Below are 14,218 nucleotides of genomic sequence, written 5' to 3' on the forward strand. Positions count from 1 at the left end.
AACAATTTTAGCAGCTATGATTACTTGAAATCAAAGAGGAAACATGAACATAATGGAATTCAAACAAGGCGGGGGGGGAACATACTGTAGTACTCGAAGGAGGAATCACCACCATTTTCTTAACATTCTGAAAGAAGCATATCATGAAGTCATACAGTCTAAAAATAACATGTAGTTTTTTCCTTAGGATTCTGAACCTCTGTGAAGTGTTTCTTCCCCCTATTTATCTAGAGAGGGGAGCATTGAACAATAATTACAACAAAATATATCAACCGAGCCTCAGATGTCAGATCAACTAGATGTCTCGGCCTGGGATGACTCTGTGGCCCAAAAATGATTACAAAAATTAATTGCTTCAATAAATGGCGACACATTACAAGATAACAATACAAGTAAATAAATTAGATGAACGCACCAAAAAAATTTCTCCATGCCCATCCCTATGATCGCCTTTGTTTTAGGTTGTTTCTTGCCCATGGTATGGTCACCTGAGTCACTCAGTTGATTCCTGTCACTTCTTCCTTTACTTCTTGGATCATTCGTTCTTCAAAACTATGAGTGGTCAACTATCAATTTAATGCCACGTTACAGAATTAGAGGTCTCATGGGTGGTACTTTGTCTTCCCTTTGTATGAAACACCATGTTGGATAATCAAGTCCTCTCAAGCCTTCATGTCTTCATTTACTCTGTCAACATCAACTCTGGTTTCATGTCACAAGGGGTCTTTCTAGGTCAGCCCATGCCGACTTTGAATGCTGCATCTTCTTTCTTAAATGCCTCAGCCGCTGACCCACCACACCTTTAAGGTTTTGCGTTACTTTATCGCAGAGTTATCATATCGGGGTTTTCCATTAAAGGGCCGAGGCTCCCCTTAACAACTGTGATTGCTGATATATGGGGATTGGTCCCACCCGAGATATTGTAATTGGACATTACATAGTATTACCTCTGTTTACTTTGTTTGATGACCATGCAGCTGGATATATGCTGAAAAATACCCTCGTCGTCCCACTGAGCGGAAGAAAAATAGATGTTTTAATGCTCGTTGATATAGGCCGATTAAATATGGATTGTTGATCCGGACCTGCTGTTGTCAAAATCGCAATACAGGAGAGGGCCCTTTTACCACATTTCATAGCGCTCACTGATTTTCTCGATGTGAAACTTCAATAATGCACGATACATAAAATATCACATCTGGGAGGGTTCTCGCACATCACAATTGCAAGCTGGAAGGGACTTCGACGGAGGAGGGACTTTGACTTACGCGATCGCCAATTGACATATCGCAATCGAGGGGGAAAGAATTCGTGTGGGGTGGATATGGCAATTGACGAGGAAACATTGTGATATGTGATATCGGCGGAGGAGGGATTCCATCGCAATCAACGAGAAGGAGTGGTGATGGGTAGATATATATCACAAAAAAGGGAAGGGGCCAATAGTGATTATGGTTTGTGGCTTCCGACGCTTAAAAAGGGTTTTGGCATGATATCTTAGCATTTTTAGAACGTTTCGAAGGGGAATGGGAAACACGGCTACAGTTGGGTATATAAAGGACTTCTGGCTAGAGTTTAAAAGACAAAGGAAAAATGTGGTTTGTGAAAGAACTCGTTTTTAGAGAATACGGAAATTTCTCTGAAACAATTTAAACTGGACCTGTTCTTCTTCCTTTAATCTCTAATTTTCAAAGCACAACAACCTCTTTTTACAATTGGAACTCTCTTTTCAGAAGGTGACAACATGATCAACATCATGGACATGCTTCTTAAGAAATGAAACATGGAAAACATCATGTACTTTCACTATCAGAGGCAATGCATCTCGGTAGGCCACTCATCCAATCCTCTCAAGGATATCGAAAGGCCCACAATATCAAAGTGTACGGTTGACACATAATCCAATCCTCAAGGAGCTCCTCTTAGGCTTGATGTGCAAGTACACATGTTCCCCAACCTAAAGGTCCTTAAATACCCTATGTTGATCTACATAAATATTCTACATGTCTTGTGTTTCCTTCAAATTTCTCTTGATAACCTACATTTCTTGTTCCATATCTGCCAACATATCAAGTCCAATTAGCACCATGTTCACTGGATCACTCTAGTTGATAAGAGTATTACAACTTCGCCCATAAAATGCCTCAAGCAGATTCATCTTCAAGGACTCTTGATACCCATTATTATATGAAAACTCTACTAGTGGAATATAGTGATCCCACTTCCATTGCTGATGCATGACGTACATTCTCAACATGTCTTCAAGAATACTATTGAACCTCTCTCTCTCTATCAATTTTCCTACGAATGATAAGCTCTACTGAAATACAACTCTGTCCTAAAGCCTGCTAATAAATCTTTCCAAAACTTGGAAGTGAACTTGGAATCTATGTCACATATGATCTTCTTAGGAACACCATGCAATCTCACTATCTCCCTAATTAAAATCTAAGCTAGCTCAATAGCTGAATTCGTAGACTTAACTGCAATGAAATGAAATACCTTACTTAACCTGCCAACCACAACCATAATATAATCAGGATGCTTCAATTTGCTTGGAAAACATGTAATGAATTCCATTGAAATGACCTCCCATTTCCATTATGGAACCAGAATCGACTGTAATAAACCACTTGAATGCTTCCAATCTACTTTTACCTATTGATAGTACAAAAATATGAGAACAAACTCAACCACCTATTTCTTCAAGTTTTTTCAATGATAGAACTTCTTAACTATTGTCAATGTCTTCTGATATCCCAAGTGACCTGAATATGACTTGACATGAAACTCCCTTAAGATAGGCTTCTTTTGCTCACTGTCATTTGGCACATAAATCTTGTTCCTGAATCTTACAAAGCCATCTGTCGTGAGACGATAATCCTTATCCTGATCACCTGTACCCTACTATTATAACTTGTGCTTAAGCTATTGGTACCTATCATCCTACTACCATGCATGTAATATTCGCTCTTGCAAGTCTGTCCCATAATAACTTATTGTTACAAAGTGATTTCCATGCACTCTTCTACTAAGAGAATATGCAACCCTATTACCCTTTCCCTTGATGTACTTGATCTTGAAGTCAAACTCTTTAAGAGTAGAAAGCCATCAAACTCTTGGGAGGGGGTCCTCGGGGTTAAGTTTTGGTCAAATTTTGTAAATATGTAAAGTCTCCATGAAATGTGGAAGCATAGCACGAAGATGGTATGAGTTAAAGGGGATTTAGTCCCTTAGGTGGGTAAGTGATACAGAGGTTTTGAGAGGTATTGTAATCCAAATGCTATATATAGATGAGTCATAGCAAGTCTAAGAGGTATCTATTTGATAAGAAATTTTGTAAGGCCAAGTAAGCTAAGGTAGGAAAGGTCTATTCCTGTACTTAGGCGAAAGGGGAAGGCTCCTGCAGCTGAGTGTGCGAAGACCTTGGTAAGTTCACAAGCTAAGTGTGCGGGCCCCTGTAGCTGAGTGCGCAGGGAAAATAAGTCTGTACTGAATTGATTATACTTAATAAAGACAATTTTTAGCCAATTTTGATGCATCTATGTCTTATTTCTTACTTCTGTAAGTTTCTGTATTTTCACTCTGTGTTATAATTTATATGAATTAATGCTTATCTGGTGCATGAAAATAGTAGATTAGTAATAATTATGCATGTTATGAATGATTAAGATCCTTCATGAAGATCTGTAAGTTGTTTAAGTGCATTTACAGTAATTATCTACTCGGAGGGTTAAGGGTTCACGAAGATAGATCTAAGCCCTAGGAACCACATGAACCTATCACATTGACCTTTAGATGCAGAAACCTGGTTTTTTGATCCCTCAATACTACTTCAGGTGAGACTTCAGAGTGTGCTACGCAGGTTGTTGCCAAAAGGGCCAACAATTAGGGTTTTTTTAGTTGGTGCAGATAACGCTGAACCTGGGTCAGGCCCCATCAAGCCAAAAAATGGTTCTGTTGTCGGGACTAGGATCTTTATAAAGGGATGTGTGATAAATGGTTCCCCACGAAGAAAGAAATTGAGAAATGGATTGATCAAAAATTGCATGCATTTGCAGCATAGGAAAACAAAAATCTACGCTTGTCCAAGGAAGAGTGGTTGAATAGATACATGTACACAGATGAGCTTGAAATCTTCTTCTGCTCTTTTCCTAGAACTGCATGAGTGGCTTTCCAGGTTAGCGGATAGTTAGGGTACGTGGAAGCTTGACGACTCTATTGTGTGGACCCCAGAATTGGTGAAGCGCTTGCAGGCTTCAGAAAATAAAATCACCCAGGCCGTCGATTACTAGATCGATCATATTTTAGGAGGATTCATCACTGAGTTCGTGATCGATACGACTATCAGCTATAGTGAAGCAGAGCGCAGGTTCTTCAAGGGACCAAGAGATAAGTACTTAAAATCTGTGAAAACCTGGATCAAGATGTTGTTGTGTGAAAAGCGAGTTATGACATTACATTGATGTTTGGAACTACGCAAAGCGGAAAACCCTTAAGAAGAAACGAAGAATCATGCTCTGAATACAGTCTGTTGTTAAGATCTTTTGATAGCGACGACGAAGGAAATATTCTGAGAACATCACGAAGCGAATTTCAGATAGTAAGCCAGGGTATCCCGAGGATACCCCATCCATGCACTCCACCACCACCTCCACCTCCGATGCATACACCTACACTTCCACCTCCACCTCTGTGTCAACCATTCACCATGGCGAACACGATGAAGATGTCGATCTTTAAATGGGTGGGAAGTGAGGACCTCGAAAAATTCTAGTTCGTTGTGGATGCTGTGTGGAAAGCATAATAGATTAGTGATGATAATATGAAGAAAGCACAGTTGGTCACAGCGCTGCAGAATAGGGCATTGACGTGGTATATCAAGTTTTGTACGAATCAACTGGGCGCGACGATTGTAGAGACTCATAAGGCCCTGAACAATGAGTTTAAAAGGCCTAAGTCTCAGTCGTAGTTTGTAACAGAGTTTAAGGAAATAAAAAAAGGGTAAATGAGTCTGCATGGGACTTTGATCATAGGCTAAAATGCCTGATCCAACAGGCTAATATGAAGATCACAAATGATTAACACAGAGACTAGTACATTGCTTCACTATTGCCTCATTTGAGATTTCCATTATCACAACATAAGATAGGAATGCAAGCAGAGGCAGTGGAGATCATGATGAGGCTGAAAGCCTCACCAGTGCAGGATACGAAATTTTGAGTACAACAAATTCAGTCGCAACTACCAAGCCTGCACATGGCGTTGCAAAGCTTGAAGACAAGAAAGGAAGCTCAACCTAAGATGCGCACTGAAGTTTGGTGCATAAAATGTAAAGATAAGGGACATGATAAGGATCACTGTCCTGTTTATCAGAATTACCTGATTGGAGGAGGTCTTATTCCTTTGAAGCTTGGGAATATTACAAGACCAAGCGCAAGAGTACCCCTATGATGCGCTATCTACCAGATAACCAAGAAGCATGCAACTGACCATTATCACCTCTTGCAAAATTTTGTACAGACTCCACAACAATTGTTTTTCACCTTCTGTAAATTGGTTGGGCATGATGAACAAAACTATCGAAGCTACGAATTAATGATGGATCATATGCCTACATATCGGATGCAAGATGAAACTCGGCCTTAGGATCAAGGTGAGGGTGCAGTGCGCAGAAGATTATAGGGCCACAAAAGAGGAAGAGGAGGAGGGGTTGGAAGAGGTTGCAAACAAGTTATTTTCTACAATTGTGGAGAAGCGAGACATTTTGCGTGCGACTGTCAGAACCCAACACATCTATCCTACCAGTATTGTAGAAAGTTTGATCACGTGTTAGAGGATTTCCCGGTGCTCATAACCAAAATGCAAGAGAAAAAGACTCAACCAACCACGCAAACTATACAGATGATGAGGGTGGTGCCTCGCGAAGAGGACCATAGCATCAATATCATGATGCGAAGTGGTATTGCCACAGGAGAAGATAAAGGAAAGCAACCAGAAACCAAGGGCTAGGTGCACAAGGTTTTCGACAAAGAAGTTGGATTTGATCTCAACAGGGCTAAAGAAACTTTTATGGAGGCCAAGAAGAACTTTGATGAGGCTTCTACGTCAGGAAGTCAGGAGAAATCGGCTGAAAACAATGAAGTGCGTGACATGGATCCCTCACTATTGGCTACTTTTCTGAAAACCTATATGAAGTTGTTGTGGGATAGGAAGGCAGTGGAAGGGCTCCAGGAGCTAATTGAAAACTGTACGGGTAAAATCAAGACTCCTCCCGAACAGCACGCTGTGAGAAAATTGGGTAAACATAAGAAGCAGATAGGGCACGAAATGAGGCTAACTGCACAGATTGGAGAGTATGAAGTGGATCAAGTCATCCTGGATCTGGGATCTAATGCAAATGTGTTGCCAAATCATACGTGGGAAAGGATAGGGAGACCTATGCTATAATGGTCTCCTATACAACTACACATGGACAATCAACAAAAGAAAATTTCTATGGGGCGCCTGTACGAGGTCACAATAGACATTGAGGGAGCAAGCACTCTAGTCAACTTTGAAGTAATTAAAATAATGGATGACAGAAATCCTTACCCTGTGTTATTAGGAATTGATTGGGTCTTCGACATGGATACAGTAATTAATCTAAAAAAGAAAAGAATGACTTCTAAAAGGAAGGCACTTTGGGTTATTGTCCCGTTGGATCCCACTGGAGGAGTGGGCTACACTGATCCATTTTGCGACTACGAAGAAGAAGACGATTTGGATCAAATATACAAGATCACTACGTGCGATGCGTATTGGATTAATCCCATTGTAGATGGCGAATTACATGGGATAAATATATCTCCTGCACCTCAGATTCGGATGAAGAACTCGAGCATTGCAAAAATATTTTGCACGAAATCTCGACGTTACGCTACAATATGATGACAAAATCGCTTCTATGCGCATCCACAGAGGTACGAAACCTACCTCATTATGATGGTTTGAATGATGTTAACTTATTTTTGGATCAATTTGAAAAGAAGGTTCAAGAGGAATATATATTCCAGGTGCTAGATTTGGCGCTGCGCATTAGGGCTGCACGACAGTGGGGGACACATAAGAAAATCTTCATGGACTAGAAATAGTACAATTGAATGGTGAAGCTAAGGTTCAGGTACGCGAATACCCGCCTGACTGAGAAATACTCAGGCAAGGATGATCCGCGTGAGAATTTGGCGTGATGGACTAAAGCTTGGGGGGAGGAGCCTCAACCAAAATGGGTACATATCTTTTGTCACACCCTAGATACTATTCTGATGAACTGGTACTTGGAAACGGAGCTACGCCATGGGACAGCTGAGTGGGATATCCTGAGGGAAAGTTTCTTGTTAACTTTCAGCTTTGAGGATGGATTTGCGTGTATTGATGAAGCGCTCCAGGAAATTAAGGCTGCAATCTTTAGGACGCCTGAGGAGCCGATAGAATGGGTTCAACCAGACTGGAATACACAACTGTGCCATGCACTGGAATGCTACAACGTGACTGCAGAAGAAGAAGAAGAGGATCCACGAAATATCAACATTCCAGAGTCGAGGGACAACACGAGGTTGAAGGGCTCAAAGCAGAAAACCCTTATATAATAGAACCTTTGAAGATCAAGCAAGTGAAAATTGGATCCAATGCACAACCTAAGCTTGCAAAGATCGGTGATTATTGGGATGAAGATACAGTCAATAAGGTTGTGGAACTATTGCGTGAATACCAAGACTTGTTTCCTATCAAGTTCTCATATCTAAAAGGAATAGTAGGGGATCTGAGTGTAACGAAGATCACCCTAAATCCCGATACAAAGCCCATGAAACAGAGACCCTACCATCTACATCCCAAGTATAAGGAGAAGGTGTGCAAAGAGCTGGAAAAAATGTTGGAGGCTAGAATCATTGAGTCGGTGGAAGAGTCTGATTGGGTGAGCCCTATGGTTGTTCAAGAGAAGAAGAAACAAGATGAGATCAGGACATGCGTAGATCTGGGGAAGCTCAATGATAAGTGCATTCATGACCCATTTCCAACGCCATTTACGAATGAAATTTTGGAGAATGTTGGAGGGCAGGAGGCCTATTCGTTCACTGATGGGTTCTTAGGGTACCATCAGATTAAGATCGCACCGGAGGATCACAACAAGACTACCTTCGTGATGGAGTGGGGATGCTTCTAGTACACAGTGATGCCATTCAGGCTAAAGAATTCACCCACGATATTCTCAAGGGTCGTAATTACAGCTTTTAAGTAATTCATCCATAAATTATTAGAAGATTATTTTGATGACTAGACTATGTTTGGGTTGGTAAAGTGCTACGTTGCAAGTCTGCGCCTTATGTTGGATACTTGTCACAGATAGTAGATTGCCCTGAATTTGAAAAAATGTATATTTTGTGTGTCCCATGGGATATTGCTAGGCCATGTGGTCTCCAAGTAGGGATTAATGGTAGACCCTATGAAGATAGTTGTTATTATCAATTTAGAGGCTCTAAAGAATGTAAAGAAAGTGTGTGGAACTCTAGGCCACACCGGATACTACAGGAAGTTTATCAAAGCTTATGCGCAGATAACTACGCCAATGGAGAAATTACTGAAGAAGGACATGACTTTCTGCTGGGATGAGCAGTGTCAGAACAGTTTGGATGTTTTAAAGGAAACGATGGTGACTACACCCATTTTGGTGTTCCCAAACTGGAGGAAGGAATTTCATGTTCATGTGGATGCCTCTTGCATTATGTTAAGCACGGTATTAACAGAGGTAGATGAAGGAGAAATTGATAATCCTATAGCCTTGGCGAGCAGGAAAGTATCAAAGACCGATAAGAATTACTCAACTATGGAACGCGAAGGGTTGGCGATGGTGTACACGCTACAAAAATTTTGACATTACCTGTTGGGTGCACACTTCAAGATGTATACAAATCACTCCACTCTCGAGTACCTGGTCAATAAGCTTGTGTTGGGGGGGAAGATCTGTAAGTGGATGTTTCTTTTTTAATAATATGACTTTGAGGTGATTGTGAAGCCTAGACAATTGAATGTGGGACCAGATTACTTATCCAAAATTGAGACAGGTGAAGAGTCCACTAGTTTGGAAGAAGGGTTTCCAGATGCATAGCTCTTTGCTATCCATGTTGCAGATGATCACTTTGCTAACATGATCCATTTTTTAACCAATGGTGTAGCCCCGTAGGTATATTATACACAACAGAAAAAGGAATTGGTGGTCTGTGTGACTGATTTTTTTGTGATCGTTGGAAACTTGTATAAGATGTGCTTCGATAAAATACTGCGCAGATATGTTCTGGAGTTTCAACGATCCAACATCCTTGCCGAAGAACACGGAGGAGTGGCGGGAGGACACTATGCAGGTAAAGCAACCATGTAGAAGATTCTACGTATAAGATTGTTGAGGCAGATAGTGCATAAGGATTCTAAGGCATATTGCAACCCATGTGATGCTTGTCAAAGGATGGGGAAGCCATTGCGGAGGGACAAAATGCCCTTAACCCAACATATTTCTTTGTAGGTGTTTGACAAATGGGTGATTGACATTGTGGGTCTGATATAGCCACGAGGGAAAAATATGGCCATGCGATAGATTATTACTGCAACTGAGTATTTGATAAGATGGGCAGAAGCACAACCGGTCAAACACTGTAGTGCTGCTACAGCTGCGAAGTTCCTTTTCAAGTTTGTCTTAACTCAGTTTGGGTGTCCTAAGATATTGATGAGCGATAGGGGTATGCATTTCTTAAACGAAACTATTGCTGCAATGTTGGATGAATTCCGAGTTTATCACCAGAAGAGCATGCCCTATCATCCTCAAGGTAATGGTATGGTTGAAGAGTTCAATAAGATCCTGGAAAGTGCATTGACAAAGGTCTGCAACACGAAAAGGAATGATTGGGATGTATGCATACCAGCAGTTCTATGGGCATATATGATAACATGTAAAAAGTTGACAGGACAAACTCCCTTTAGGTTGGTCTGTGGGATAGAGGCTATGATGATGATGCCCACGGAGTATATTGTGTTGAGTCTGCAGATTGTAGCCCTCACTGATATGGTTGATTGCAACACGATGGAGGAGCGTCTCACACAGCGAATGGAATTGGAGGAAGATATGTTTTTGGCCGGATTTCACCAGTAGGTGAAAAAGGAGCACGAAATGGCCTGACAAGATCGACATATAAAGCAGCACACCTTCCAGGTAAATGATTTGGTTTTATTATATGGCAGCAAGTTTACGAAATTTCTTATAAAATTTCAAATGCATTGGCTGGGACCCTATGTATTCAAGGAAATTACGGATGGTGGCGTAGTTCAGCTCGCGAAGCTGAGTGGGGAATTGTTTCCAGAAAGAGTTAATGGTAGTTGATTGAAGTTGTACAAAGGTGATCTCGCCCCTGCGCAATGACTATATGATGGTCGGATAGTCTTAGTACTCCAGGCAGCTACAAGGAAGTATGAGACTATAAACTACACTACTTGAAAGTTGAAAAGATGAAGTAAGGGGGCTGCGCGATGGAATAAAATAGGGCGTTGAGGAGAGCTGCGCCATGGAGGTTGGTGCCATGTATCCAGTTCAAAAATTAGCTGTTGGGTGCATTGTAGATGATTGGATGGAAAATTTTCCGTTAGAAGGAGCGGGCAGGGCGCATTTATGGGGCATATATTTGGAAGTCTATTGCAAAAGATGCATTAACAATAGAAAATTGGAGGGAACGGTTGGATTTGAATTCAAATTCACCTATAAATCTGGCAGGCTAACCATCATTCAAACACTTTTATTTCAACGAGTTTTCCTTAATCCTTGTTGTCATAGAGATTGTTGTATGTCTGAGAAGATTTGGGAAGACATTTTAGCACGACCAGAATTCGCGAGCTTATTCAAGTGGTGCTGAGAGATCATCTTTGAGAAAATGAAGGCCACTCCCCTCGTAACAGAAGTCACAACCGAAGTTGCACTCTTTAAAGCCACGTGCTCCGCTGAAGTACCACCCCTTGTTCCTATGAGAGTTTCGGTGCCTAGGTCTCTTACACCTAAGCCGTATTTTGCTGAGAAGAAATAGAAGAAGAAGGAGCAAGTTCCGGTGAGGTAATCACCATGCAAAAACCCCCCAGAGATTTTCCAAAAGGGGAAAATGGATAACTCACAACATCAACGTGATCCCCTTTATCTTGATGAAGAAGAGCTTCGCGGATGCATCGAGGAGTTGGACGCTGAAGAGGGTGAGCCTATAACATAGCTCCAAAAGTATATCCCACCACGAAAAGGCAAAACGAAGGTGCCAAAAGACCCAGATACCGCCAAATTTATGGTTTCTACACCACTGCTACCAGAGAAGGTGGTGTTTGAAGGCGCGCTATTAGGGCACATTCCCTCGCTCAAGCTGGAGGATTGGGACTTGGAATACCATGAGAAGTTCCCATAGCTTGTGCCGAATAAGTATTTGGAAAATATTTATTATGAAGAAACCGGAGTAACGCGACTAGGGCTGATGACGTGGGTCACTGGGGTTGAGAAAGTAGGACTATTGAACATGCTCTGGGTGTCGCATTTCGGTAGAACAAACATCAACACAGTATGTGTTCGAAAAATTCTCACCCTGGTGCATGATGGGTGTCTTTGGTTGGGAGAACCCATCCCCATTACTGATATGCTAATCCACTACATCACTATGTTTCCCTATCAAGGGGTGGATCCAGTAGAGGCGTTTGGAGGAAAAACCAAAGAAAAACAACTCGCAAACCAAATGAAGAGCGAGTTTGGCTTGGTGAAGAAGTCGTACGGATATTCCATCCTCTCCATTATAGACAAGGAAATGGAGTTTTCCATGTAGATCTTGGCCTGTAATATCATGTGGAAGTGTCGCGTAGATGAGGTTACGACACCGGTAATTTCATTAGCTGCCCAATGTGCTAAAGGTGTCCGGTACAATTGGGCACAGTACCTCTGCAAGGAATTTTTGGCCAACTGTCATGAAGCATAAGATGAGGGCAAGGAATTTCACTATGCTTGACTATTTCTATTGATTACGCTAGTCACGTGGAGGCTTCCAGAAGACAGTCAATTCCCTCCATAAGAACCTGATTTACCAGAAGCCACAAAGTTCACTTCACTATGGGAGACAAAGGACCCTGTGCGGGTCATGGAGACTAAAATGTTTTGGGTGCTGGTCAAGATGGATCTCTGCATGGTGATCAGCCAGAGGTCAAGGCTGTCATTGAATCTATATGAAAAATTGGAATCTTATGCAAAGTTCAAGGTGGACTTTCACAATGTGTCTATCCGCACAAGACGGGATACGTAGAAAACATGGTACAACTTACCCTACCCAGTGAATGAGGCAGATGCACAGGAGCTCGTTGGGAAATGGCCAAGGGAGTGGTTGCACCCCTCAAATATCGGTGAGGGTACAAGAAAGGTCGGGGAGAGTTCCTCCAGAAGAAGGAGGTTGAGTAGGCTGCAGCTTGAGAGAAAGTTGTGCAACAGAAGAAGGAAGTGGCTACCAAGGCAGCTAATACTAAGGCAGTTGCTGAACAAGAGCGGTGGCTAAGGAGACTACTGTCGAAGTTGAGGAGTCTACTTCTCACCACACTGAGGACAAGGAGGAATCTGATGTTGAAGGAGGCAGAGGCGCAGAGTAGGGAACTCCCTTTAGAGTACAGAAGCACTCCAAAGAGACAACTTCAGGACCTAGGAAGAAGCAGAAGTCTGACAGGCACGCGCATGTCGATCCAATGGTCCTCACTGAGGGGGAATTGGAAGAAATTGGATAAAAGGTCTGCAATACCACAACATAACTATGGACGTAGTTAGAGCAGTAATAATAATAGGTGCTGGGTAATGTGTAGAAGGATCTGCGTGACCTACAGATTCAAACAGGGCAGCTGCAAGCGAGCGTTGACCAAGCAAGCGGGATTTAGGCGACCTTGCAACAAGTGAGTGTGACTGTGCTAGATACAAATCAAACTCTGGATCTCAAAGTCATTCAATTTCCAGAGGGGTCCCTGCACGTACAGTCAGAGGAAGAAAACACCCAGCTGTCATAGCTCAAGGATATGGGTGTCAATCTCACGACACTCCCTATCCCAATGCTCCACAAATTACACCAAGGCGTATCCAACGAGCTAAGGTTTAGGGAGTAGCGTGTGCTACTGGTGATCACCAAAGTAAAAAAAAACAACCAGTAGATATTCGCAGAAAAGGCGCAGGCGCTGAAGGAAAGGGAAGAAATGGCCATGCGCAATCAGAATTTGGAAGCAGAAATTACACAGGCTTGTAATACGTTGCCAAAGCTCAACATTCCCACAGATGCAAGGTCCACATAAAAAATTCAGAAGTTTGTTGCAGCGGTCCGGGAATCAAAGGATGAAATCAGCTGAGTCTAATTCGAACTTCAGTTGCAGATTTCACAATTGCAGTTAAAATTGCAACCAACCACTCCGCTAGAAGTTCGGGAGCAGCGAAGAAACAATCAAAGAAGGCATGGCCACATTGGACACAACAGTTAAGGACTGCACAAAATTATTCGAGCAGGCCATGGAACTTTGGACATCTCTACAGGAGGACCCCACTCTGCAGAAGATCGATACTGATATTAGGGAGAAGCAGCGAATTTTTTATGAAATGAGGTTGACTGCACGGACTTTGGCACCAGTCCAGCACTTCGCACGACTATAGGAAGGAAAACAACTGCAGATAAAGATTGAAGAGTTGCACAGTAAAGAGGCCATCTTGAGGGCCAGAACACAACCATTGTTAAGTTATGGTATGTTATATGCTTATAACAATTTACTTCTTTTTCTTATTATATTCCACAGATTAACAATCACAAATACATAAAGTAAAGTGCAGATAGAACATTAAACGATCGACAGAAAACAAGCCAAGACAAGAGACACAAGATGTGGCGGCTAGCCAGGGACAAACCCCACAATGTATGGGGAAACCCTTTGATCAAATCTTCTTTTATCTTCAATAATTCAGTAGAGAGAAATAGTACAATAAATCTGATTTAAATCAGCAATAGAAAACCGTAGATCAGCAGCATCAACATTAGCGGCTTCATCATCAAACTAGGGCAGACGATATCTCACAAACTGACTGTCGGATCGGCTTGATTCCACCACCAAAAGTTGCGGCTTCCAGAGGAGGTTCAGATGAACCTACAACACAATTCAG

The 14,218-nt window shown here is 42.0% G+C and overlaps 1 protein-coding gene across 1 annotated transcript; it reads left to right on the forward strand.

The window, feature by feature from the left end:
• Positions 1–8,470: 8,470 nt before the first annotated feature.
• On the forward strand, positions 8,471–10,180 carry LOC149167226 (uncharacterized). Its single transcript, XM_089430412.1, has 3 exons — positions 8,471–8,877; positions 9,325–9,398; positions 9,666–10,180. Exons 1-3 carry the CDS (start codon positions 8,471–8,473, stop codon positions 10,178–10,180), a joined length of 996 nt encoding a protein of 331 aa, XP_089286538.1.
• The last annotated feature ends 4,038 nt before the right edge of the window (positions 10,181–14,218 follow it).

This window comes from Pinus tabuliformis, chromosome 5_1, assembly GCF_031772625.1.
Source record: "Pinus tabuliformis cultivar Carrire ecotype Pingquan chromosome 5_1, CPIR1, whole genome shotgun sequence".
NCBI lineage: Eukaryota > Viridiplantae > Streptophyta > Pinopsida > Pinales > Pinaceae > Pinus > Pinus tabuliformis.